The 27,509-nt window shown below is 46.6% G+C and overlaps 3 protein-coding genes across 8 annotated transcripts in view; 2 read left to right on the top strand and 1 right to left on the bottom strand.

The window, feature by feature from the left end:
- mettl24 (methyltransferase like 24) overlaps window positions 1-1,977 on the top strand; it is a 31,157-nt gene extending 29,180 nt beyond the window's left edge. For both annotated transcript variants that reach the window (XM_072702688.1, XM_023836928.2), the window contains one exon: window positions 352-1,977. In XM_072702688.1, coding sequence (XP_072558789.1) covers window positions 352-672 — 321 coding nt within the window. In that variant the 3' untranslated portion in view covers window positions 673-1,977. The remainder of the gene's footprint in view (window positions 1-351) is intronic.
- Window positions 1,978-2,253: 276 nt separating this feature from the next.
- cdc40 (cell division cycle 40 homolog (S. cerevisiae)) lies at window positions 2,254-17,664 on the bottom strand. Its single transcript, XM_023836915.2, has 15 exons — window positions 17,452-17,664; window positions 16,844-16,930; window positions 16,517-16,646; window positions 15,982-16,068; window positions 15,647-15,786; window positions 14,762-14,858; window positions 13,757-13,896; window positions 11,954-12,028; window positions 11,127-11,172; window positions 9,440-9,541; window positions 8,133-8,248; window positions 6,099-6,232; window positions 4,035-4,111; window positions 3,438-3,582; window positions 2,254-2,692 (listed from the first exon to the last, which is right to left on the bottom strand). The coding sequence occupies exons 1-15, from the start codon at window positions 17,632-17,634 to the stop codon at window positions 2,515-2,517; spliced, it is 1,737 nt and encodes a 578-aa protein (XP_023692683.2). The 5' UTR covers window positions 17,635-17,664; the 3' UTR covers window positions 2,254-2,514.
- Window positions 17,665-19,910: 2,246 nt separating this feature from the next.
- wasf1 (WASP family member 1) overlaps window positions 19,911-27,509 on the top strand; it is a 48,012-nt gene continuing 40,413 nt past the window's right edge. The window contains exons 1-2 of one of the 5 annotated variants that reach the window (XM_023836883.2): window positions 21,865-21,979; window positions 22,464-22,492. The gene's annotated coding sequence lies outside the window, so the exon portion shown is untranslated. Of the gene's footprint in view, window positions 20,289-21,484; window positions 21,607-21,864; window positions 21,980-22,463; window positions 22,493-27,509 lie in introns of those variants that run through there. The other 4 variants (XM_023836873.2, XM_023836901.2, XM_023836906.2 and 1 more) reach the window with 4 other exon arrangements.

Genomic DNA, 27,509 nt, shown 5'->3' with positions numbered 1-27,509 from the left:
ACTAAAACCTAAATTAACGAAGCATCAACACATTAAATATTCAATGTTGCCATTCTAGATATTCCTGACAAGATTAGAACACTGCACCATACTGATGTAGATCAATTATGGGCCTGTGTTTGGCAAACTATTGCTCTGTGCTCTCACAAGAGCCCCCTTGTGTAATTACAGTGCTTAAACTAAATTGCTTCCATGAAAAAATAAATCTATATTAATGTGGGGGGAAAAGGGTATTAAATGTCACACTCCGCGACTTGCTATGGATAAAAAAAGCCGCTTGTTTGTGCATCAAACCGAATGAAAGCAGCATATGGTGCAATAACCAGCATCTGCTGATCTCCCCGCGTGCAGATCGACGTGCTAAAGGCCGACATGGAAAGCGCGGAGTGGAAGATCCTGGAGAACCTGATTCTGGATGATGTCCTCCCGGAGATCGGGCAGCTCCTGCTGGAGGTGCACCTGCACTGGCCCGGCTTCGAGGTGGGCGGGGACGACGCCGCCGTGGTACGCTATTGGTTCAGCCTGTTGAAGGAGCTGGAGTGCAGCCACTTCCAGCTCTTCTACAGCCAGAGTGACAGCAGGAGGCCACGCCTCTTCCTGCGCCAGGACATGTTCAACAGCAGCAGCGTCTACATCCTGGGCTGGGTGAACTCCAGCTGGAGGCCACGCTGAAGCTCCACAAAGGCACCGGACAAAGTAATCGGTCTGTCTTTATGCAACATCCACGTCGTGCGAGAACATGCCGAGGCGGCCTTCAGCCACTCCCCGCAACCTCTGACATATGGTGCCTCCATGACTTCACATCACCTTCTGGTGTCCACCCCCCCCCCCCCACCACCAAAAAAAAAAAAAAACAAAAACAGAAGCTGGGCCATTTTCCCTGAGCTGCCAAGGGCGCTGTGGTCTGTCTGTGTGGCCCATTTAGATAAATCTCTAGATGTCTCAGTGCCTCCATGGGATTGGCGTAACTCAGCTGCCGCGGTCGCTCTTCTAAACATGGCCACAGGGGGAGCCAGTGAGCTGAAACGGGCCTGAAGCCTGCTGGGAATACGCAACTCCAAAGGTGACCAAAGAAAATTCAGTGCTATGGAGTTCTTACCTAACTTGATACTTAAAAAAAAAAATGTTTTTGGGTTCTTTTGATTGCTTGAACTTTAAAGGGCAGATGAAGGAAAAAAAATGAATTTACTTGTGTTGACCCTGCAACCTCTGCTGTCTGGCATAGAAAAATGACCCACTCCCACATTTCCGCATCAAAGATTTCCACCGTGTCGGTGGGGTCCATAAAGACATTTCTGCTGCCTCTGAACCGTGACACGGATGGCATCGGCGTTACAGGAACTTTCTGAAATTGCAGACTTTTTGTTCGAAATTCGCGTCGTCAAAAAGTGTTTTAATTGCTATGCAGATTTCAGGGTTGGGAGGTCAGGCCCTGTTTCCTGCAGGGCATCCAGGTGCCAGATAAATGGGGTGACCAACGTCGGACCTTGTGATCAGGTGTATGGAAGCTCTTGTGGGATGCCTACGCCCAGCCCTGGCTACAAGCCGGCCTTCTAGAATAAAGACCATGGCGAAAGCAAAATGCAAAGCAGGCAGCGGTAAAATTACAGGCAAGGGAAGAGGCATCTCAGCATGGTCCCAGGTCGGGGGAGAGAAAATGGCCTCGACCAAATCATTATGCCTTTGAATATTAAAATGTCAAGCTGGCCGCTGACAGCATTAGCTCATTTCCGACGCCCCCACTTCATTTACTCCTCTGTTGCTAATTCTGAAATAATGAAAAGTGCATTTTCTTTTGCTAGAACGGGGTTTAAAAGGCCACAGTCGACAGCCAAACACCTAATTCAATATTTTTTTTTTTTGGATGGGTGAAAAAAAAAATTCTATAACAAAACGGGGATTCTGACAGCCCTATTAAGCTGATTTAATGGATGTTAAAGTAAGATTCTTAAATAAAATTCCAATGTTCAAAGTGAAGCACTAAGTCAAACGGCTATATGAGCTCTAACAGACTGTAAGAACCACAGTCGAAATCACAGCCGCAGGAATGTTTACAACCTTACAGACACTACACATATACACAGATACCGGAGGGCATCATCTTTAGCTAAAGCTCAAGTCAAGCTGAAATAGCACCTCTCGCTGGTAGCGAAAGTGAATTAAAACAGGAGTGACAGGCTGGTATCGATACTGTCAGACCAAATAAAGCACACCCTGCAGGGTACAAATGCAGGAGAAGTTTCTGGAAATCACTTAATGGAAATGTACAAAAATTTTATTGTCGTCACGGCATGGATGGCATGTTAAAACCCGAAGAGCAACATCGGCCAGAAAAAGAAAGCGAGCTGCAGGTCACACAGGGAGATTGTGGCCCCCGACCACCACCACGCCCAGAAGCCAGAGGTACAAGCGAGCGACGGCAGGACTGGATGCCAGTCCCACGCGCGTTGGGACGCGGGAGACGGGACAGAGCACGGGGGAGATGCCCCGCTGTCCGGGCCCAGCTCCACAGTCCTAATCCCACAGCTTGATCTGGCCGTCCCAACCGCAGGTGACGACCTTGGAGGTCTCGTGAGGGTGCCAGAGAGCGCTGATGCACACCTTGTCGTGCGCCTTAATGCGGTGGTAAAGCTTGGTGGTCTTCCAGTCCCAGATGTTCAGCTTGCCGTCGGCGTCCCCCGACACCACATAGCTGGGGGGGGGAAGGATCAGGTTAGGAGGGACATCAGCGCCACGTTCTAATTCACTACCCCTGCTGGACCTCTTTTCCAGTTAGCTGGTGTCGGCGTGTTTCTGACGTTGCCCTGAGTGAGCTCAGCGTTTTGGGGTGATTCTCGGGGGCTCCACGAGCACCTGTGTGGACTGCAAACACACCCCCCCATAAAGAAAACAGCACATGGGAGCTGCCGCAGACCGCCCTGGGGGCCAGGCATGGTGGACCACTGGGTCCCTCAGGGCTGCTTGAAATTAGGAGCACGATCACTATAACCAGGGTCGTACGTCACTTTCGACGAGACTGCCCGCTAAATAAATATGAATAACCACTCAGCTAACAAAAGTATGCATGTATAAAGATATAAAGGAGGAGAAGAGTGGATCCTTCTGAAAGTTACACATAATCACATATTCTCCAAAAAAGGCAAAAATGTAAAGGAGCTGGTCTGAGTTTAATTTCCAAAGATAAATAGGTTTTTTTTTTTTTTTTTTTTTTTTTTTTTAATCTTTAGTGCTGATTTCTACCCAGTCCTGAGGCAAACACTTTTCGATTGATGTTAAGAATTTTGCAGGGTTTATTTAATGCATGATTCTGCAGCAGCCCTCATTTGAAGGAACCAGAAGTGGTTTCATGAAACTGGTTTAAACCGGCCCACCGCACATCCATGCAGCGAATGTCCTGGATACTGCATGGAGAGGGAGAGAGATTGAGTGTGTCGTACCTCATATCCGGAGAGAAATCCACCTGGCACGCATAGCCGGCCACCATGTGACCCTTGAAGATCTTCTTCTTGTTCAGGCGAAACCGGTTCTGTGCTCCGAAGATGAGGATCTGGTTGTCCATGGACTGGCAGGCCAGCCACTTGCCTGCAGTCCGAACAGAAGTCAGTCAGTCTCCAAACATACTTTGATCCGACACAAGCTCTACCTGATCAAGTGGCTGCTGAAGAAATCAAGATTAAAGGGTCTGTCAGCCGAAACCCTCAGGGGATCACGGTCTAACAGCACGTGGCTGGCTTGAGCAGTCTCCCACTTGCCGACAAATTTGTTTGCAGGACTAACATAGTAGTAATCTGAATGAATCCGGAGATGATCCATGAAAAAGGAAAATTCCAGGCACATAAACAGGCCAGAGCAAATCATCTAAATAAATATTTTGAACAATCCGCTCGCATGCAGCTATTTTCTGTCCAGTAAACAGAAGTCTGTATTTCGCGTTGCCAAATTGATCACATGGGGAAAACGAGAGGGCGGGAAGGAGCATAAAAGCAGCGGAACGGGAATGGGGGGCCGAGGGGGGCGGTAGGCCGCACTCTTACCATTGGGTGACAGCGTCACGGCCGGCATGGAATGCATACTGGGCTCTGCGATGTACTTGAAGTCCACTGGGATGTCCCTGCGACACAGAGAGAGCGTGTGGGCGTGGCAGGGTGGGGGGCGGGCCTAACAGGCGCTCTCTGGAAGAGACCTGCCCCCATCCACACTGACTGATCCGCGGACCCCGAAGCGTGACCCGTGCGAGTCATACATCACGCTCATTCGACCCTCAGGAAGATCAGAGTCCTCAGCTGTGACAGCCAATCGGTTCTGTTGCCCATACTGGGACGCAAGGCTCGCCGAAGATCAATAATGCTACCAAAATCAGTAGCATGTGGAGATCGGGGCGAGTTCACACTAGAGACGCCGGATTCCCACAGCGCCCCCTTCCTGCCTGCCAGCGGTAATGCGGCCAGCGCCCTTTATCAAAGGTGCTCGAGAGACTGGCTGCTTGTTAAGAAACACATAAGGTGAGGCGGGTGGGGTGGGGGCAAAGCTGGCCAAGGGGCCCAAGGAGGGGAACAGCTGTCGGGGGTGTGGGGGCAGGAGGGCGGCAGCTGTGCCCCCAGAGCTGTCAGGAAGGCGGGCCGGACTCCGCGCCAACCCATCCAAGAACATCGTAGAGGAGGATGAGACAGACAAGCAGAAAAACCAGCCTTTTTATGGATATTGGGCAGGGGGGGGGGGGGGGACTGTGTTTTTCCTGCCTATGCAGTGAGAGGGAGGGGGGTCTCAGTGAAGTTAACATGCCACTGTTAGCCCTGTGCCAGCAAATCAACATACAAATGGGCTCTCCCTTCCCCCCAGCAATCTACCCCCTCAAAACCTTGCAAGGCTGCCGGACAAGCGTTTGACCCTCCCAAACCACACCTCCATACTGTGTGTGGGGGGGTGGGTCCTGTCCCGAGAAAGTAAAACAGCGTTTGGCCATCCCAAACCACACCTCCATACTGTGTGTGGGGGGGTGGGTCCTGTCCCGAGAATGTAAAACAGCGTTTGGCCATCCCAAACCACACCTCCATACTGTGTGTGGGGGGGTGGGTCCTGTCCCGAGAATGTAAAACAGCGTTTGGCCATCCCAAACCACACCTCCATACTGTGTGTGGGGGGGTGGGTCCTGTCCCGAGAATGTAAAACAGCGTTTGGCCATCCCAAACCACACCTCCATACTGTGTGTGGGGGGGTGGGTCCTGTCCCGAGAATGTAAAACAGCGTTTGGCCATCCCAAACCACACCTCCATACTGTGTGTGGGGGGGTGGGTCCTGTCCCGAGAATGTAAAACAGCGTTTGGCCATCCCGAAACGCTGGGAAAACGCTTCTAAAAATATCTGCACTGTGGCTATTTGCGGAGGAGGCACTGCAGCTGCGGACAAAGCGAGCCGCCCACCCCCGTCGCCCTTCACTGCCCCCCCGTGAGCCTCCAGCTAATGACACACTAAGCAGGCCAAGGTAACTGCGTCTGATCGGGGACACTGAGCATCCCTGACTTTGAGAAGCCCCTCCTCCAGGCCGCCAGAGTCAGCGACCGGGAATCTAAACTGGGAGGTGAAACACGTCGCGGGTTACGCCTCCGCAAGGCCCCTCAGAGCTCTCCCCCACCTCCACTGGGTGCCCCGCAGAAGACCTCGGGCTCCTTCGAGGAGAACATTCCCCGGTAAAAAATAAAAAAAAGATTTTAATTGGCTTTAAATGAAAACCACCTGCAGATGTTATAGAACGGTGAGGCAAAGTGAAACTGTCGTCACTTTCCAAGCTGCTTCATCACGGTGTCCAGCCCCTTCCCAGCTGTGCGCTCTGCAAATCGTCACAGGCTACGGAAAAGCTGACGGCCCGTCTGTGGTGGGCTTGGTCTGTAGCCAAGGTGGGCCCCAAGTTTGTATGCTGCCATTTTATCTGCTGCGAGGGCTTTCTCTGTCATGGACCGTGGGTGTGTGTGCAGTGCGTGTGTGTGTGTGACCACCCAGAGCATTGTAAGCCACACTACTTCTAACGCCTCTTGTGGGTTCTGTGTGAAGGGGCCGTACAGACCCCTGCTGGGCTGACCAGGAAGCCCCGTGGAACTTACCATTCCCACACACGTAGGCTCTTGTCGTCCGATGTGCTGACGAAGCGCCGGTTCTCGTCCACAAACGTGATGGTGTTGACAGCACCCAGGTGCCTATCGTACTCCTGGACCACCTCCCCTGAGCGAATGTCCCACTGTAAAGGTCAGCAATTGGGGGGGGTTCAGTGCTGCCCCACCACTCCACACTGTAGCTTCCTCCTCTACTCACACATCAATAAATCCATGTGATCTTACATCTACACCAATAATAATAATAATAATAATAATAATAAGAGATCCTTTATTGTCTCAGTGGGGAAATTCTTTTTACGCCTCCCTCGACTTGTTCTTTGTAGAGTAAGTTGATCACGAAGGGCAACCACCTGTAACGGCGCTCAGTGAGCTGGGGGTTAAGGGTCTTGCTCAAGGACCCACAGACGTGCTGAGGCTGGGTTTGACCCGGCGACCTTGTGATTACAGGCACACAGGCTTAGCCCAGAGCCACACGCTGCCCCCAAGGGTATGGAACCTGTTCCATGGAGGGCCGGTGTGGGTTTTTGGGATGACCTCGCAATCAGCCAATAATAAAACAGGGGTTCTCAACTCTAGTCCTGGGGACCCACTGTTATTGGCCGATTGAGAGGTCATCCCAAAAACCTGTACCCACACTGGCCCTTCATGGAACAGATTCCCCACCCCTAATCTACACAAACATGTAGTTACAGCATCACGGCAGAAGCAGAAGTGTCAGACACCTCATTCGCCGGGGAACAAGTGAATTTCTATAGTAGGAGGAAATTAATCCTTCCAAAGATGGGGGTTTGAAATGTGAATGAAAGGCATTATTCTCCTCCCTGCTAGACCGAGCACCTGCTGATGTGACTGCCCCCCCCCTCAGATCAGACATTCTGAGAAATGCTCGACATTGCCTCCCACTAACCAGGGTAGCTGACAGCGTGTGAAATCTGTTCAGGTCAGCTCTCCCCGGCACTAAGGCCGTGTTCACACTAGGCCATCCGCATGGTGCCCGAGCCCGTTTGACCCCCGAAGTCTAGTTCGTCTGACTGGTATGATTGCTGCATGCCATGCCCTGGCACGATACGCATCTAGTGAGATCGCTGAACGTGCCCAAGCAGATGTGACGTCACCCACATGTACTTGAACCAGACCCAGAAGGAATGGATCAGGCAGGCTGCACAGATCAGGTGCCGAAAAACATTTACTGGGCTTTAGATAACGGGTGTTAGGCCCTGACATATCTGACTATAAACTGCAGAAAGTACCACCACATCACTGACATCTTTCTAGCTTGCAATATCTGCTCTTTTAAAAGATGTTGTGGCTGCTGATCTGTCCCTTCCTTCACCGCCTCTTCAGTGCTCATCGCTTCCTTGATTTACGAAATCAGTAGCATGTGGTGTTCTCTGCCATCAGACTTTACAAAAACAAGGATATGCCAAATTTATACAGATTACCTTTTGGACATCACACTACACCTGCTATTAATATTTTAGACGTATTAGTACGGAAAAGCCGGCATCTGGACAGATTTTTACGCTCGTTAAAGCCCCGATTAAAGGAATCATTTAACAAACATAGCAGCAAAGGGATCACTTTGTGTAAATGAATGCAACACACATAAAAAAAACAAACATTTGGTAAAATACTGGACTGTTTTCTTATACATGGAGTACGATTAAATAATCACTGCATACTCAATCTATGAGAGGACTGTGTGTAATTGTGCCCAAAATGACTCCAAATAAGCCACAAAAATAAGGACATTAATCATGAACTCCATTTTGCTGTGTGGTAGGGCTTTTCTCCCCATTGTCAACAACACAAAAAGCGCACGGAAATGACAAAGGCGTGCTTGGGCCCACAACGTTAAGCATGATATGAGAACAGACCTGGAGGGGGAGAATGACGAGGGGGGATAATCATGCTCAGGCACAGCACAAGGCAACCGGGCCAAATGAGAGTATGCCCCAGTTCAGTTCTTGTTAATGGCATTCTGTGGGTGGGAGAACCGGGAGGCGGGGGGTGAAAAATTACCTGCACAATTTTCTTATCAGACATCCCAGCCACAAAGAGACTCTGCTTGTCTTCATCGGGGTTGAACTTGACGCAGTAAGGCACCTTGCGATTGGAGAACTTGGAGATGCACTTTCCTGAGCAAGAGGCAGGGACATGTCAATTGACCCACTTCATTTACATAGACCCCTCCCATTTCCTCAGGCCACTCCCCCCAAACAGTCAGGCAGCCAGCTGAAGATTGCTGCTCAAGATGCGAGTGTGTCCAAAATCAGGCGTCGGAGAAAAGTCTTCCCCCCCGAGACAGAGAATGTTAATTAAAACTGCTTGCACCAAAAGCTGGCTCTTGTCAGGTTATATACATTCAGTTCGTCCAATAAAATATAAGGTAGCTTCTGCCATGTAGTACCGTACATGACAGATATCTGAGAAGGCAAATGGGAACACTGCACTACTGTGAGGGGATAGCCAGAAATGAGTATTATTTCTGGAAAAAAAGGCACATATCACTGATGTTAAGAGAAGCATCAGAGGTACACAGCGCTATGTACCATATCCAGTGTAGATATGTACCATATCCAGTGTAGAGATGTACCATATCATATCCAGTGTAGAGATGTACCATATCCAGTGTAAGAGCAAACAGCACCACAGAAACTGCAATATTGGTCATAAATGTCTTGGGTAATTTGATAACGATGATGCTGGGGATCACATAGTTGAAAAGCCTCTTCGCTGTCCCCAAGGTCACCAAGCATGTCCCTCTCCCCCACACCTTTCCCACTACGGGGGGGGCGTCTGATCTTAGCACAACAACCTTCAGAGGGATGGGGGTGAGCAAGTCATGGCTAATTTATTGTACCCTGAGAGCAGCACAATCAACTCAAACTACATTCTGCTATGATGACCACCGGTAAATGCCATCCAGACCAGTAAGGCCAGTTACTGTACAGTGCTGATGTTGTGCTCCACATGGTCTCGTGAAGGGCAGCATGACATTGAAATGCAGGGCAAACTAGACCAGAGGATTTGCTCATCTGCTGCCACCTGGTGGTATAAATTGGACAAGGTCACTGAAGTGCGGCTGGCTGTGCGAAAATTCCCTCCCTAGGCCTCCCTAAGGAGCACAACATGACTCATAGCGGCAGGACAGGTGTGACATTAACTAAACCAGTGTTTCTCAACCCGGTCCTCAGGGAGCCCCAAGAGTATCCAGGTTTATGCTCCCTCCCAGCTCTGGGTAGCAAAAATGTGAACGGTCTGGGGGTCCCTGAGGACCAGGTTCAGAAACCCTGAGTTAGTGGTACATCACAGGGCTCAGTACTCACCAGTCTCCGTGTCCCACAGCTTAAGGAACCGATCGTAGGCAGCGCTGAGGAACTGTGTCCCTGTGTTGTTATAGCAGATGTCACGCACCGCTTTGCTGTGGCCTGGGAGAGACAGAAGGATGCGGGTGAGACGGTCATGTGCACGCAGAGCTCATGCATGATGATGACATGAGTGCTTTCATCTTGTTGTCCATCCAGGGCAGATGGATGACTGTCCTGGAGCTGATCCCGGGAAACACAGGGTCCAGGGCAGGGTAAACCCTGGACGGGGTGCCGGTCCAACCCGGAGCCCACACTCCCACGCCCTGTTACACACCATGAGCAATTAACACACACACCACTTCACAGAATCACACGATTTCTGTCGGAGGCAGGGAGGCAGTGAACCTGTAACAGCCTCAGGACGCAGTGTAAGCGTGCAAACTCCACACGGAGAACCGACCACACAAGGCAACCCGTCTGCCATCTGGTCATGGGAAGTGTTACCCATAAATCAGATAAACACCTCACAAAACATCGAATGAAACAAGCGTATCCAGTGGAATTAGCCCACTATGTCTCGCATTAAGTATCAAGATCAGAGCTAATTAACCCAGCAAGCTCCATCATCTCCCTTTATGATGTGAAATAGCAGACCACATTTTCCAGCAGGAACGCAACAGGATGTTCCCAGTTCAGCTGTAATGTTATAACTGTTCCTGGATGGTACACAATAAATCAGAGATAAGTGACAACCAGCCCCCCCCCCCCGACAAGGACAAGTCGAACCCAGCACTCGTTAAGGGCCATCTTCTTCAGGCTCTAACAAAAAACCAAGGAACCGGCCGCCAGCATCGACACCCCCCACCCCCCCAGCCGGCCAGCACACAGAGCGGAATTTCGCTCCAGACGGTGCTTCATTTTCCCACAGTCTCTCTCATCAGAAGCCGGGGGGGGGGAAAAACGTATTCCTCAATCAAGAGGAACAGGGACATCTACAAAGGTAATCATGAAGCAGCCGGCGGCACCAATTACGGCAGCCATGCAAGTCCGCCGCCGCGCCTGCTCTCATCCTAACGACGGTAATTGTGTAAAGCAGCAACACGCGACTGGTCTCTCCCTCTATCACCAGCAGCCACTTATCCTATTAGGGAGCAAGTGACTTAGGACCTACCCAGGAAGCCCCAGGAATCAAACCGCAAACAGTCAAAGAGGAATGTGGGGTCAGACCATGCAAAATCAGGCTCATTCTGACACCTGCAACATTGCATTTGCACAGGTTTCTGCCTGCAGTTCGAAAACATTCGACTGGTAGATGAGCTTTGTGTCCCTAACCAGGCTATAAGTTTTTGACATGCATTGCGGGGGTTGGGGGGGGGGGCACACACTTTACAGAGAGGGAGCCTTTATCTCCAGCAGTCCTCTGACCAATTATCAGATACTGAGACTATGGTTCCTCACCACAAAAATTCTCTATCCATCAAGTGAAGGTGAACCAGTAGCTACTCAAGCCTCTCACTGGACACTCAAAGCCACACTGACACGGGCAATTTAGAGACACCAATTCACCTACCTGCACATTTAGTCTGTGGGGGGAGGGAGGGTGCTATGAACAGTAGGAGTCCAAGCATTTTCTCGAACCCACAACCATGGAGTCTACTGTCCAACTAGCATTCTTTGAGTAAATGAGATAGAAAGGCACACTTACCAATAAACGTGCGTATGCACCTCCTTTCCCCATACACCTCCCACAGCTGAAAGCAGATGAAAGGCGTATGAGTGTGGCTTAGCCTCGGGTTCGGCTGCGTAAGCAGGTTTAGCATCTTAATACAGAGCGCTCTGGGCGTTCAGTGAAGCCCGATTCGGATTCCAAACCGGCCTTGTTAAGCACAGGTTTCCTAATTATACCCGAGACGGAGGCCGGCTGGGTCCGGTTTGGCTCAGGGACCAAAACATCAAAACGTTGCATGCAGGCTTGATCTTTCTACACAGCGATGAGTTTTCATTAGTACAAAGCAAAGCCATTTAAGATGACATTTGCTGGCAGAGGGCAGGATGTGACATTAACAGCGTCCTGTTTGCACTCTTCCAGAGAAAATAGATCAGAAAATTCCCTCCGCACAGAATCTGTCCAAAGTTGATCATAAAATGCATTACAAGCAGCATAGTAATAAATGATACTTCTCCAGAAATAGGGATAAACATTCAGCCAAAATGAAACCTCTCCACCATTAAAATACACATGCGGATATACACAGACGAGTGTGACCAGACAGAACTAACATTTTTAGCATAAACCATATTTTAAATGCCTTTCAAACTTTCACGAGACACTTTCACTCTCTTAATGTGATAATATTATGGGAAACTCAAATACATGGAGTAGACCTTAAGTTCTGGGTGACTGACATGAATCACCTGTAGGTGATATGCTGATTTGAAGCACGAGCTATCAAAGTGAGTGCAATCAAATTGACTAAAATGTCGTATTTTAATAAAAACAAAAGGACTGGAGCGAGATGGAGGCAGACTCACCTTGATCTTGCAATCCATGGAGCATGAGAGGAGCAGGTGGCCCGACACCGGGAAGAGCCGGATGGCACTGACACCCTAAGGAGAGAAGGGGTCAGAGGGTCAGGGGGTCAGCGGAGCTGGCAGCCGTGCTGCCCGCCCCCACGGGGCACCACGCAAGCATCAGTCATTCAGACCGGACGGCCAGGGAGGGCGATGTGAATGGTGTAAGTACATAGCACACGCTAAACGACTGGACACTCTGCTGACGTGTCACACGACCTGAAGGGGGATGATTCATCACGCCGTCGCACGACGGACAAACGCCAACGAAAAGAATAGGGACGCCTTAGGACGCCATCCGAGCTCCGCGCTCACTGGTCCTCTGAAGATGAGAGGGATTTTCTCGGGGTGGTCGCCGAACAGGCGTTAATCATAGCGAATATCACAAGAAAAGTGTCAGCGACGGGGATTCGCGCTTGGAGAAATCCGATGGGAGTCCTTAGGGTCGGGGGAGGGCAGATACAAGCACGCAGGTCATGTGACTGGTGTAAATGTCGCACGGTAGACATTAAAATATATACACAATCATGCTGAGATGCTGATGATGAGATTCCACTACCGCAGCTGTTCACTCGCTCAGAGGTTGTTAGGAGTGAAAACTGAACCCAAACAGCTTTAAATCCTGGAAGCAGAGGGAAGGCAAGGCAAGATGGGCAGTAATAAAAAATATAAATAAAAAAAGGGTTGTTTGTCTGGCCTCTGGTGATGATTAGCCCATAGCAGGCGATTGGGGATTTCGGTTTCATATTAGGAGACCTTTAGGATGGAAGTCTCTAAGTGTGGTCAGATTTCAAAGCCTGTCACCACAGGGAAAAGAGCGTGTTTGAAAGGCGTCGGCCAGGGAAAAAACAACAATGACAAAAGGTCACTGACAAAAGGTCACTGACATGGGAGACGTGGAGTCATGGCATCTGAAGAGCAAATCCCCAGACCTTCCCTCAATCTCCCAACAGGCGGCCAATTAGTGTCCCACTTCAACGCTGCCATCAACTAGGAAACACCCGCGGAACTGCTCACTGCGATTCACGGAGGACCAAGATATGGGGCGAGGGGGAGGACCTGCGGGTGTGGCAAGGGAGGCCGAGTGTCGGCTGGGGACGCAGTCTTCAGAGGGGAAGCGTCAAGCAGGCCCAGCCGGTGATTCTGTCCCCCCTACGGGATGGATAATTCTGCCCCCGGGTCCCAGCCCTCCTGCCCCACACAGGTGACTAGATGCAGAGGCTTATCAGGGGTTCAGAAGATAGACGAGGTACCACGTTCAGGCCGCACACAGCTTAAAACCTGCTCCACCAAACCCAGTACTATGCCAACAGCAGCGGTTAGTGCATGAAAGCATGCCCTCCTCTGATTGGCTGAGGCTGCACTGGGCATACAGCCAGCTAGCTGTCGTCTCTCATTCCAGTACCACTGATCCTGAAGGCCCTTTAATGGGTCAATTTGCTGGAAATTTCTTAACCTTCGAACACCATTACTTTGAAGCACCAACGGAAGAGAAGTTCCTCCTTTCACTTCACAAATGAAAAATAAAAACAAAACGGCACGTTCTCACTCATCCTAGCGCATGGAACACAGACGAAAAGCACATTCCTGGTATTCCAGTAAAGAGCAACTTGAACAGGAAAAATAAACTTGAGAAGAGACTCTTTTGGGTGCAGGGTCATGACGCACCCCCAGCACAATGGCAATGTGAATTTCTGTACTCAATGCAGGCAGAGCAAACCACGGAGGCGGGGTGGGGGTGGGGGAGGGACGACGCACACTAACCTTTGTGTGTCCGGTCCACACGTGGATCTGCTTTTTAGGCAGGTAGCACTTGTCAGGAATGTCTGCGGAGCGCAAGTTGAGGCCGACGTCCTGGGGGATGTGCAGGTAGGAGCGGCCCTGGTAGTCGTACGCGTCTTTGACTGGGGGGGACAGAGCATGCGTGAGATTACACAGCAGAAAGGATGGAGCAGCCAGGTCTGACGAGGAGGCTTTCACGTACACAAAGAAAACTAGAAAATCACCCCCCCGTGCTCTTGCAGGTGTGCCGCCCTCCACCTATATTTCAGTGCCACGTGCAGCCTGGCCCCCATCACCATCCCTGCGCATTTCAGTGCTACGTGCAGCCTGGCCCCCATCACCATCCCTACGCATTTCAGTGCCACTTGCAGCCCGGCCCCTATCACCATCCCTACGCATTTCAGTGCCACTTGCAGCCCGGCCCCTATCACCATCCCTACGCATTTCAGTGCTACGTGCAGCCCGGCCCCCACCACCATCCCTACGCATTTCAGTGCCACGTGCAGCCCGGCCCCTATCACCATCCCTACGCTTTTCAGTGCTACGTGCAGCCCGGCCCCTATCACCATCCCTACGCATTTCAGTGCCACGTGCAGCCCGGCCCCTATCACCATCCCTACGCATTTCAGTGCCACGTGCAGCCCGGCCCCCACCACCATCCCTACGCATTTCAGTGCTACGTGCAGCCCGGCCCCTATCACCATCCCTACGCATTTCAGTGCCACGTGCAGCCCGGCCCCTATCACCATCCCTACGCATTTCAGTGCTACGTGCAGCCCGGCCCCCACCACCATCCCTACGCATTTCAGTGCCATGTGAGCTCCCATGGATCCAGCAGCTAAGAAACTATCAAAAGCTTCACCCACAGAACTCCACACCAAAAGGTTAGCAGGGTGCCTTGACTCCAGGAAGTGTGCCATAGACAAAGTTCAGCTACAGACAAACAACCCACCTCTGAACGCCACCTCAATGTACACCCCCATTTACCATGAAGAATGGTCTTCTCCTCTGCAGGAGCTTCCTCCTCATTCTTCCCCTTCTTCTGCCTCTTAGCGGTGATTTCATCCAGCTCCTTCTGCTCCTCCTGTTGGGAGAACAAGGGCACATGGAACACTGTAAATGACCAGCGAGCTGCACCCCTGCTGATGAACCCGTTGGGCTAACATAAATGTCACTCGGCACTCCAGGAACCTGCAAATTAACGAGGACCTTTCGGAACGACACGCTCAAGCTACGAGAGGCAGCGACACATTTTAAAAGGCGATTATGGATCACGGCTGCCTGTTAAAAGACTCGGTTAGACTGGGTTACAAATCCTTAGCAGAAATCATTTAAAAAGAACAAAAGCCTTTGCCTGAAGATCTAACGTGCGGCCAATACATGCGCTTCAGACAGTAGCAGCTGGTAACACGGGAAATAATAGATCACTGCCTGTACACCTACTCATGTAATGGAGCAGGAATGCTCAACAAAGGCCCAGACGCTTATTCAACACACCATGGTCACAACATAATCCGGAATGCAGCACTGCGTGGTCATTCATATTCATATACTTATAACAAACACCCATTTGATGCAGCCTAGACTGAAAAAGCAACTATAGTGCAAAATGTGCTGCTTTGGTGGCAACCAGCAATGCCCTGTTTTTATGTAAGATACAGGCAAGTTGTCATTTTTCATAAATGACTTCAAACAAGCAATCAATAAAGACTAACCCGACTGCCTCGTATTTTAGAATCCTTCATAGCGAACGCCTCTCTAATTGGACGTCCATTTCCTGCTCCTGCCTCCTCATTCCTTTTACCCGAAAAGCAATCCCGAGAGAATGAAGGAGACAGTGCTGGAGGAAAGCTTACAGAACAAGGCACTCACCTCTGATGGCTTGGCTCCGTCCTTCTCGTCCATGTATTTTGCCCACGGCCCAAGGAAACCATCGATTTCTGACGCATCACCACCTTTGACTTTCCTCCTCTTTTCTCCCTTTTTAGCACCTGACTCAAATACTGTTATGCCTGGGGAAGAGAGAACGTGTGCGTGACATCACAAAGGACCGAGAACTTATATGAGGCCCCCTGCTGGCCGAAAGGTGAGAAGCTTCCAGTGCAGGACCTGTCACCATACATTACAGTACTGTTACTTAAAGTATGAGCATTAATGCTGAAAATATCTACTGGAGAAACGTTGCTTTTCCTGCTGGAATGAAGTACCTTTGTTTTTCTCAGCTTCCTCAACAGCACCAATGTAACTGCTGGATGAAGCTTGGCTGTTGTCCACAGATGGATCGAGCGCGTACCCTTGGAAACAAAACATGCCTCTTATTCAGAATACTTCAGTTTTTTTCTGCACATTGAGTTCCACCAACAGAAACCTTTAAGCACACTGGGGCTATTTTCGTTTCTGCTATAATTCCACAGATATGCTCCCATAAAACCTTGCATTACATAAAAAAAATAAAAAATAAATGGGAAAAAAATAACAGGGCTTATGCAAAACCCAACCGACCCACACATATCTAGCTCAAATTTCATGAGTGTACTTTTTAGATCAATGAGGTAGACTTTGTGAAGATTAGCTCTTCTAAAACAAAGCAAGTAGCAAGTGTATTCCTATGTGATTCGGCACATTCATCCACATGAATCCCCAAAGCAAAAGGATGAAATCAAATTAAACCAATGAGCAACCGGCGCTATAAAGACATCATTCTCTGACAGTCAAAAAGGAGATGTCGTCCAAATGACATACCGAAGGTGGAGAAGGTTCTCCTTTGCTGCTCAAACATGAAGTCATTAACGTGTGCTGGTTCTGCATACCCAGACAACATGTTCCTGGGGGCTGCCATCTGCTGAGTTTTAAATGGGTTGACTGGACCAAACTGGAATAAAAATAAAGTCTGCTTAACCAGACTGCCAGTGCCAGTGTAATGGACATGCAACACAGTTCTTTTAACAGTAAACAGTCTTACACAACTCTATTAGAACATACTCAAAGTGCTGGGATTGCAACGTGATGTCAATCTCCCCTCTCTAGAGAGGTGAATAACGGACCTTTGTGGACCACAAAAATGCTTACCTCTGGGGCAAACATGGTTTCGTATGTCGGGTTATAGTTGACCTCCTTAAGGGAAGGATCCAGATGAGTTCCTGTCAAAACGTCCTCCTGTAATAAAAGTAAAGTTATCAGGGCGTGATTAAAGTACTTCGACATATCTCTTGATTCATCGAGGGAAACGTGTGACTTAAAAACCTGACTGCTTACAGCTAGTAGTTTGTGGATAAGCACAATAGTTTTAAGCTCTTTTAACTGCTTCGCTACTTCAGATAATAACGTTTAGCTAGCTAAAACTGATAAACAGTCGTTCATTTGGCGTAATAATTGTAGAATCGCGTATTTAATCATAATTTGTAGGAAAACTACATAAGTAACAAAACAAACGCATCCCGACCACATCACGCAGTTACCCACAGTCGTCTAACAAGCCTATATCGGCGTAGACATAAGACAGCATACAAACAATTACAGAAACACTCCGATAAATTCAGATGCCACTTCAACACACATATTGGTTAAACGCTTCTGTGATACTGTCGGAAGCCCTAGTAATATTTTAACTTCGACGATAATTAGTTAACGTTAGCCGATTTCATAACAAACTGAGCGAGGTCTGCGTAGCATCTTACCTTTACTGCGACCTCGGGTGCTGCATTTAGGAGGGCTAACGAAGTATTTTTCCCACATTTTAAAGGAAGAAGGTGAGCTATTGCATCGGGGTCTAATTTTTCAGGACTGGTGTTAGACTGCGTCTCATTATCCGAATCAGAATCAGTCTCATAAGACACAAGCGAACCCACGACGGCCGACATCTTGAATTGAGTAAATATCCGGCAAGGAAAGTCCTAACAGTTGACGATGAAGTTAAATAGTATCCTACAAATATCAATGCTAATATAAAAGTTTTCCCAGAGTAGTCAATATTATAAAATCAAGTATCATCTATATATAATTTTAATTATATGTGTTCATTCAAATAAACGCTTAGGCTGTATCTCGGAAATTTATATGTACCTTTTAGGACATTGTTGGCGGAAAATACTTTTGACTTGGCCCACAACGCGCACTCAACTGTGATTGACCTGAACAGCTCACCGAGGACATACAAGCCATTTAGGAAAAAGCGCGAAGAGAAAATACAATGTTCTCTCTTTTCCAGGTGGTAGACTCGTATAATCGTTATTCTTATCGATCATCGTTGTATATTGATAGAGACTGGCGGTAAAACAAATTACATTTATTCGTTTCGCAAACCATCTTAAATGTCCATCATAAAAATAATGAATGAATCTAAACCTAAAATACCAGACAATTGCATCATGTTACGTAATGTATATGTGTATGTATATTATTCAAGGTTCAAATATTTTATTGCACATGTACAACAAGTGCATTTCAGTGCTAAGACTTTCAGCCATACCTGATACTCTGCATGAAATTCACTTAGCAAACCGCTATACATGTTAAACCAGTGTCCAGCATCCTGACATGTGCTGTTTCTTGCTGGGGAGTCGACATAAAAAGGAGGAAACTTGGCTGAATAGGATAATAAAGAAGGTCAGTTCCATCTTTGATCTTCCACTGGAATCGCTGGAGGTTGTGATTCAGAGGAAGTGGGGACAAATTGCTCTTCATCGTGGAAAACGAGGCTCATCCTCTCAGTAGGGGAACTAACAGAGTCGCAAACTGGAGTGGGGGAGCAGAGCTCAGTTAAGGGGGCGATTCCTCTGTGAGAGGACATAGAAGAGGTATTTGTGGCAGTGGTGGCTTAATGGTTAGGGAAGTGCACTTGTAATTGAAAGATTTAAGGTTTGAATCCCTGACCAGCAAGACAACACTGAGACACCCTCAGCAAGGTACCGCTCCCCAGGTGCTGAATTAGCTGTCCCCTACTATGTCATATATGGGTTAAATGAAAAGGACACATTTTGCTGTGGTGTGTCAACAATAACCACTGATCACTAAATTCTAACAAGGAGGAGAAGTACTCACAGTTGTGTTTCTTGTTCCCCAAATGCAACACTGAGCGCTTCGGGGGGTCCTTCATACCAACTGCTATAGTCTCCTGTTTAACATATCAAACACTAGGCCTTGGTATAGTATGTAGTATCAATATGTAATACTACGTAATATTATAATACACTGTCTGCACTTTCTGCCTTTTTGCACAGATTCTCCTGCACTTCTGTTATATGTACATATCAATATATCCAATGTACCTGATCCACTTAATATTCATAATGCCCACTGTTTAGTATGGGCGTACAATATAACATTTAGGTCTACACCATCATAGCATTGTCTTTTTCCGTTTTACAATTACTTTATTGTCAAAATTACACAATATTGAAATTTATTGTATATAGCTGTCCTAAATTGTCGATATTCTTTTTAGTAGCTATTTATTTTATTCCATGCATTTTGCATGTACCTCTTTCCTTACTGTAACTGTTTTTCCCCCTTTTTATATCTGTATACCTGCTGCCAATGTTATCAATAAAGTCAAGTCTAAGTCTAATACAAAGAAACTAACATTATACAAATAAATAAACAATTGTGCAAAATGCGCGATTGTGCAATGAGAACAATTAACAGACGTTATAATTATAACTCGGACATTGACACTAAGTAGAAAATATATTTTTTTATAAATTAGGCACTAATAGAATGCTGTATTATAAATAGTATGTTACCGTGAATAATGTGCTAAATATAGTGTACCATAGTGATACTGTAAGCAATGCATGTATATACACACGAAAAGTACTTGTCAGACAATATATGTACCACCACAAATTTAGGTATTGTTCCTATGTATTGCGATGGGATCAATCAAAGGTTCATGGGTTTGCTTTTTATTTATTTAATTTTAATATAATTCTGTTAATAACAATAATCACAATATACACCTACAACATCTAGTGTTCAACGCCTCTTCATCTGGGATTGGATAAGCATGTCTATATGGGCGTCTCTATCCGGAACTTGTCCAATCAGAACACGTTATGCAATTAGGGGGCGATGCGTCTGGTTTTGGTTGGGTTGTGCTGGGCAGTTCTCCAACAATAAAGCGTGGTATGTACCATCATGAAGAATGAGAGGTTAATACATAAACAAAAATGACAAATATTTTGCAACCGTGAAAAAAGTAATATTTCCTTTACGAAGCCTGTATTGTATCAATATAATGTCAAATTCCTAGCTGCAAGTCAATGAGCAACATTACCACTTTAATGTTTTTTCTTTCACCTCACACCTTTTTGGTCCCTTCTTAGACGGGGATTGTGACTTGATCCATTTCTGTTATCCCGAGCGAGGTTCATATTATTCTAGTATTGACAATACAACGGTGTGGGATGGGGTCGGATATCTGAACAGGAGAGGACAACGGCGATCGAGGTTTTTTTTTCAAGTTGTGCGAGATGGCAAGAATATAAAAGCACCAAGAGAAAAGAGAAAGTCTCAGGTACAGCCTTCTGCGAAGCGATCCACTGTCTCTAGTAATATATTATTGGAAATAGCGGCGAAATAGGAGCGAAGTTGTCCCTCTTTTTCTGTCGAATGAAGTTTTATGTCCTTGGTGGATTTAATTACCTAGGTATTTTGGACACATACCTGGAAATATACGCGGGAATACAAACCATGATTTAATGTATAGATTGAATGTGCCCCGGGCGGCGAGCGAGAAATTATGACATTAGCGCGGTTCTCTTTGTCGCAGAACTAATTATTTGATGAAGTTTTTTTTCTTGTTTAGCAAGCTGCAAGCTTAGCAACTAGCAATTTCCCCTCATCGAAAAGTACCCACTTATGTACCTTTTCACGTTCAGAATGATCGTACGTATTTGCGGGGGAAGGGGTTCCTCACATCTGTATTCTAGGTTTAGCGCCTCCTAATTATGATTAGCCCGTAGTTGCTAACGAAGCTATCTAGCCAGTAAGAAAGCGTACCGCATCGCTATGGGGCTATGATAAGTGTATTTAGTACTGTTTAGTACAAGGCATTTCTGCAATAATGCTGGCATAACGTTGGATTTAGCGATAATCACTGTTAATGACAACCGAAGTGCAAACAATGCAAGAAAATGTATATATGACAACACAATTAAATGTAAGCATACAGCAGCACCAACCAAGCCTCAGTATGCGACTGTGTTCTTTCATGTTATTTTTACAGTTGCTAGCGAACTAGTGAAAGGGGAGCAGGAGGTAGAATTATCCAACAGCAAAGAAAAAAAACATTTTGGAAGATGGCTTTGTGAAATCTGAAACCTGGATGGCGTGTTCTTTAATGCAATGGAAGAAAACAAAGCATCCTTTTCATTTTTTCAGTTTCAGTTCATATTTCAGTGCCATTACCAGACACGCCGTGTTTTGTATCGCATTTTTCACATTTAAGCCATTGTTTTTTGCAACTACCAAGTTATATAATAGCTCGCATTGGCACATTTGATAGATGAACTATGTAGCAACAACCAATTTTCAGTCTTTTTTGAGTACTCTTGTGTGTAGTCGTTCGATGGGCACATTTTTAAAATCAAAGGATAGAACTTGCGCAGCGGGTTGTCCAATTAGAACGAGCGGATGCAAATAGTTAAAGGCAAAAGTAGATGGTTGTGTAAGTATTTTGGGAAAACGTTTGAAAATCCGAAATGTATTACCGATACAATGTGTATTGTAAAAACCTCTACTAGCGGAGAAGGAGGCGTGCGCGTTCACGGCGCTTCTGCTACAGTACTTTGTACGTGGACGCGGAGATCCATTAATTGAACTGGTCATCGCAGGTTAGTAAAATATACAATAAGCTTAGGTTACTTGCTTTGCGAAATTATCCACTTAATCCTAGTTGGCGGAGTCTTTTTAAAATTCTTTACAAGAAATATGACACTGAAATATTTATTCTTGAGTTCGCCGGATATACTATGCCTTTTATTTTATGCATGCATCAGGAGTCAGTACTTATTTTTCTCGTTCAGTACGCGGCAATGAAATTGACCTGATTTCTTGGTAAAGCCGGAATATGTACATTAATGCAATGTGACTGCGCTGTAATCCCATCTAATGAAGGTTTTTATTTTCTTACAAAAGACAGACTGAAGGTCTATTATGCCGCGGTAGCAAAAATACAAATTGAGACACGATCGCTGCAGAAGCACGGTTCGTATTAAATGTGAATATGAAATATACCTTTTCGTGTGTATATACCTTACTGGATCGTGTACGCAAGTACATTCAATTATAATTGACATGACCTGTTTTAAAAACTGTATGGAGAACAATTACTTTATTGTCAAATGTTATTGACCTACGAGGCAACACATAATATGAATGGTTTATTTAAAAAACACGATAGTGTCAGTGCCGTTCGCGGTATATTAGGTTATTCATCTGAACGCCAGATTTAAAAGGGCTACGGCAGAAAAGAAAAATATGCTGTGCTTTTCACGTCCGTTCACTTTCTATAAATTGGCAAATTAAAAAAAAGGAACCAGAAATCGGCTTGATTGTCTTTACACTTTAAACGACAATGGGGTCGGCTGTTGCTTCTCACCTTCATTACAACACACGTGACATTGAGGAATCGCCCCAATTTGCTCTTTTTAAAATTTTAAATAGTTAATATTTTTCCTGTTACCCGCAGGTCACCCGGATGGCTGGACCGATTTGCTGGTACGTTACGGGCGGTACTTGGAAATGGTTAATTCGTACTTGTTTCGTTGCGAAAAAAAAAAGATTCACTGACAGAAAAAAAGATAAATGAGCAAGGATATTACGTGTGATTTCATTTGCATTAAATTAGGCCATTACTACTCCTTTCACTTACATGGATGTGTGGAGTAGGAGAGGGATCGATGGATGCCTGCAGTAGGGGGACGGTGTGCATCACGGCCCTCGGGTTAGAGGGCGTGAACCTTATGGTACCCGCTAAGGTCTAAATTCACAAATTCACTAGATCTGATGGAGTTGATGCCTGAATATATTTGCATAAATTATGCAGAAACCAAATATATCATGGAAGGTTTTTTTTTTTCAATTTGGAAAAAATAGCCGTCTGTAGGTCTTTTTAAATGGCCTGCCACAGTTTTATGTGTCCTATTAAAATATTTTTCTTATTCTTCTTTCCTAGTGAAAACTAAACAGAGTGAAATACATTTGCTTTGGAATTAGCCTAATTTTTTAATGAGGTAAAAGGCATAAATGAGTCGTTCGTAATGTAATGGAATAAATACATTGTAGTCCTTGTAACCCTGACTGGGATAAGCGGTTGGAAGATAAACGAAAGTACACAGTATGCCTTACAAAGCAAAGACTATACATAAACCTCCACATTTGTATCTTTATTGAACTTTGTACCATTACATGTATTCTTGAATCACAAGTTTGATTTGAAACAAATAAAACCCATAGTTTTAGCATACACCTTTAGTTAAGTCTGACACATTAATTTGCAGGAGCAAAGGAGTTCCCTGCCTCTCCCATAAACCACAGTCCTGTTTGGTCATGGTGTGTATGTGTGCTTTCAGTCCGCCAGAGTGCTTATTCACCCGATTGAACTAATTATCACGCCAGTTGAGCCAATTTAGCCTTTCTCTTAGTACCAGGGCTGTTGGAGGCTTAAAGGTAGCTGAGAGCTCTGTGGCCTGGCAGCGGATGGAGGGCCGGAGAATCGTTGCGTTAGCACAAATAAATGAGCCTCCAGACTCGTTAGATTGCTTTGCCATTTCATACCTATACTGGGCACTTAAAGGCGTGTTGAGTAGTGCCGGGCAGTGTTAGTGATTTGGCATTTACTTTCATCAGATCAGCATTCACAGCATGTATTTAGGGCAAAATGTGAATGAAGCAGTATTTCATAGTATGCAAAGATGGTTTAGCGTCATCACCCTGATGCAGATATTCTGGGACTCCTGAGAGATTGTCGACTTGGGGCCAGAGCTAGGGCATAACTTTGGGTTGAGAACTGAGGGGGGGGGTCTCCACACATTTAAGGGGGTCCAGGGGGTTGTACTGGCTGGTTTTGATTATTGGGGGGGTTACAACCCCCCCCCCCTCCCATAATTCATGCCCATGGGCAAGGGAGTCTCCCACAGTACAGTTTGCTGAGCTGGGGGGGTCCCCCACTGTAGAATTTGCAGAGAGGAGGTATGCTGTTTCCTGAGCCTGTAAGTTGTAATTGTTCGTATTCGGAGGCCCTATGAAGTGCTGGGCCTCCTGAGTTTGCCTGGGTATCTTTGCCCCCCCCAACGCCCCCACCCTGACACGTGAGAGAGCCATTGAGCCAGTGTTACATGACTTGACCAGTCCTCATTTAAGCCGAGGTGGCAGAACTACCCACTGAGATTTTATACTCTGCATCTAATTACAGTCTTCATATCCAGTTGTTCCCTGTAATTCCTTTGGAGTTTCATTTGTTGTGTAATTCACTCTGTTATTTACATTTGGACGTGTACTTTCAAGCTTGTGGCTCTGGGTTAAAAAAAAAAAAAAAACATCGTTACATGCTTCATGGAGACTTGCAAAAGAGAACAATCATTTTGATTACCTTAGTATTGTGTAATACTAAGCAAATCAAAGTACAACTTACAATTGCAGAGTTACATAGTTAAAAGTCTGATAGGAATTTGGTCATTTGCATTGTTTTTTGTGCATTATAGACACACTGTAGGGTGAACTGGACTTTGTAGTGTATATACAGTGGATTGGACCTTTAATGTGTGTATGTAGTGTATTGTACCTGTAGTGTGTGTATATAGTGTACAGGACATTGTAGTGTGTATACTGTATATGTAGTGGATTGGACTTTTAGTATGTATACATATATAGAGCATTTTGCCATTAGTCTGTGTGTATAATGGATTGCATCTTTAGTCTATATGTAGTGGAGGGGGCTCTGTGGGATGTGTATAGATCACCAGATCTCGTTTTGTAACTAGTGCTGCTTTTCTCTGATGTCATGCATGTCTGCCAGGGCTACTGGTCAGCAGCAGTGTTGTCTTCCTACCGCTGCTGATGAGTAGCGCCAAAAAAAGACACTGTTATTTATTCTGAAAGATGCCTGTCAGCGTCATTCATTCGGATGAAGGAGCGGGCCGCCGGAGCACATAAATCAACAAGCAATCAAAACGGGGAAACAAAGCGCTAAAAAAACCCAGCTTTTCCTGCAATCCCGGTGGCTGTTTCAGACACTTTTTTGAGGAAAGCAAGTTATGCGTGTAATGTGACATTTTATTCAGAACAGCTTCCGTGGACTGAGAATAGCATCGTGGTGATCATGTCCTGAATAAGTCCAGCACACCCTTCTGACGGAAGCCAAAGAAAGGGCAGCAGATTACCTGAGAATGTCAGCAGCTCAGTACCGAATGACGTGAAACGCTGGAGGGCGTGGCTGTTTCAGGAGAGGGGCGGGGCCTGTCAAGACCCTCATTTACATGCCTGCAACTAATTAACAATCTTAAAGATCAAGTAGGCTTGGGAGGTATCTACCTTTTCATACCTTCATACCATTCAGGCTTTGTGTGTTTTTTGACATTTTTTAAAGACTACACTATTTAGCTTTTTTGAAGTGTTGGGGAAGGGGGTGGGGGTGGGGGAGGTCCTCCACAGTATATTTCTCCAAACAGTGAAACACTATGCTAATTTTGTCACCATAATTCCAAAATACCACAGTATACCCAAAATACCGCGGTATTCCCAAAATACCGCGGTATTCCCCAAATACCGCGGTACACCATATTACCTTAATACTGCCTAAGAAGATATACAAGTTCGTTGTGTGGCAGAGAGGGGGAAGGGTTGTCCTGGCTTGTTTCTCTGGGTTTTTTACTGGGTATCTGCCATGTATTTGTAAGAACTTCTGTTCACATGCCTATTGACACCATAAGGATGCCCAATCAATGTCCTTGATCCTCCCTCCAAACATCCCTGCTTCTCCGAGGTCTGTTCACCACAGTGGAAAAGTCCCAGGCCTGCCTTTTTTAAAATTCAGCTCGGATTGGCTGTTTTTTTGTGTTCTGCTGTAAGGGACAGTAAAGCAACACAAACAACGGCTGTGGATCTGTTACTATTTTTTTGTATTTAACCATCAAAAACCAAAAACACCATATCCACAATTGGGAAAAAAGTTTATTGTCCATTTTTCAGAAAACAAAAACACAACTGGCAGAAAGTACAAGCGCGGGTAGCGAACCATGGGTGCTGTGAGGCGTATCTCCACTAACTTACAGCGCACTGTAAGACAATGACCTTGTTAAGGGCAAAAGTTATGCTTCGTCTGTAGCGTGTCGATCTGTACAGCACCTGTACACCGGCGGGCACACACAGCTGGCCAGCGGCCTGCAGCTCCGCAGAGCCGCACGCTCCACATCTCCGGGGAAACCTCTCTGAAGTGGATTTTGACTAAATCAAACCGAATAATTCCCCTTGTTTACATCCTGACGTCCAAAGCTTATCGAGGAGAAGGATAGGCTTTCTATAAAAAGCCAGTTGCAGCTGCTGGACCTGTCAGTCCTTAGAGGTGAGATCAGAAACCTCACATGACTCCTGAGACCAGATGGCCCCGCCCCTTTAAGCATTAAAGGGACATCTCGTACACACCAGTCCTCTCTGGTACGGGACTAACTTTCAGTCAGACTGAAGGCCCTTGAGTGAAACAGAAGAGCGAAGCTAGCAAACCTAGACCGGAGTCAGACAGCGAGCCATTCTTTCGGAAAATGAAAATATTAGCATACAGAAAATGGAGGAATATTATGAATCTATCCTGGACTTGCTGTGCTTGCACTTCCCATAGCGATAGAAGGTGTTCTGGTGAAAGCTGTAGTGGATTTCCAGTCCTAACCTCGTTTCCTCCGTACAACAGTGCGCATGCGTTATATACTGTATGAACAGCTGGTCGGTACGATGCTGGATTTTAGAGAAATGTACAAACAAGTGAAAAAGAAGAGAAGGCAAATCCGGGCAGCGGGAGGCCATTAATCCTGAAATAAAGGAGTAGTGGGAGGGGTGGAATTCGAGAGGGGGGCCCCCGCGCCAAGCCACGGCCGCTAGAGGGGCCCCCTACCGTCAGACGCACAGAGCTCTTGTCTTAGTTCTAATCAGGTCCAGCTGAGCTGTGGCCTTGGGTGCTGCAGCTCTGCAGTTATTCCTTTGGCCGCGGTTCTCCGCCTTTAATTGGCTTCCCCCCCCCCCCCCCCCCCCGCATGCTGCCATTCAGCTGCATATGTAATATGATGTTGCTTGAGGTGGGGCGGGCAGCAAAGAGGAGACAGAGGGAGGAATCTACGATGTTTAAATGTGAGATGCTCACTCAGAGTCACATTGTTTGTGTTTTTTAAAATGCTGAAATGAGGCTGAGAAGCTTTTTGTAGTCGATGAAGATGGAGAGAATCGGCGGGGCATTAAAATGAATCGAAGGTCTGGTTGATCCGCTCCACAGAGGCGAGTTAATGCCGATAGGAGTTTCTGTGATTCAGATGCCTTAAAGATCCAAAAGGAAAGAGCTTGATTCCATCTGTCTGTTTACATTCCTATATATGCCTTTCCACATGTGTAAATGTAAGTGTGTACATAGATACCGCTACTTGCTCATGCCGTGTGTGTCTCAGTGCATCTGGACAGGGTGCCTTTGATCAGAAGGTTGCAGGTTCAAATCCCAGGGTTGGGAATCACATCACTATTGGGCCCTTAAGCA

The sequence above is a fragment of the Paramormyrops kingsleyae genome, chromosome 19 (assembly GCF_048594095.1).
Source record: "Paramormyrops kingsleyae isolate MSU_618 chromosome 19, PKINGS_0.4, whole genome shotgun sequence".
In the NCBI taxonomy this organism is placed as follows: domain Eukaryota; kingdom Metazoa; phylum Chordata; class Actinopteri; order Osteoglossiformes; family Mormyridae; genus Paramormyrops; species Paramormyrops kingsleyae.
This window is presented reverse-complemented; position numbering and strand designations above follow the sequence as displayed.

Bases quoted from the DNA above. Each gene is read 5' to 3' on its own strand.
- cdc40 (XM_023836915.2), bottom strand. From the start codon at position 17,634: ATGTCGGCCGTCGTGGGTTCGCTTGTGTCTTATGAGACTGATTCTGAT. The intron at 16,931-17,451 runs GTAAGATGCTAC...CTTTTATTACAG, and splicing joins CACCCGAGGTCGCAGTAAAG to GAGGACGTTTTGACAGGAAC. The intron at 6,233-8,132 runs GTAATTTTTCAC...TGACCTTTACAG, and splicing joins CTGATAAGAAAATTGTGCAG to TGGGACATTCGCTCAGGGGA.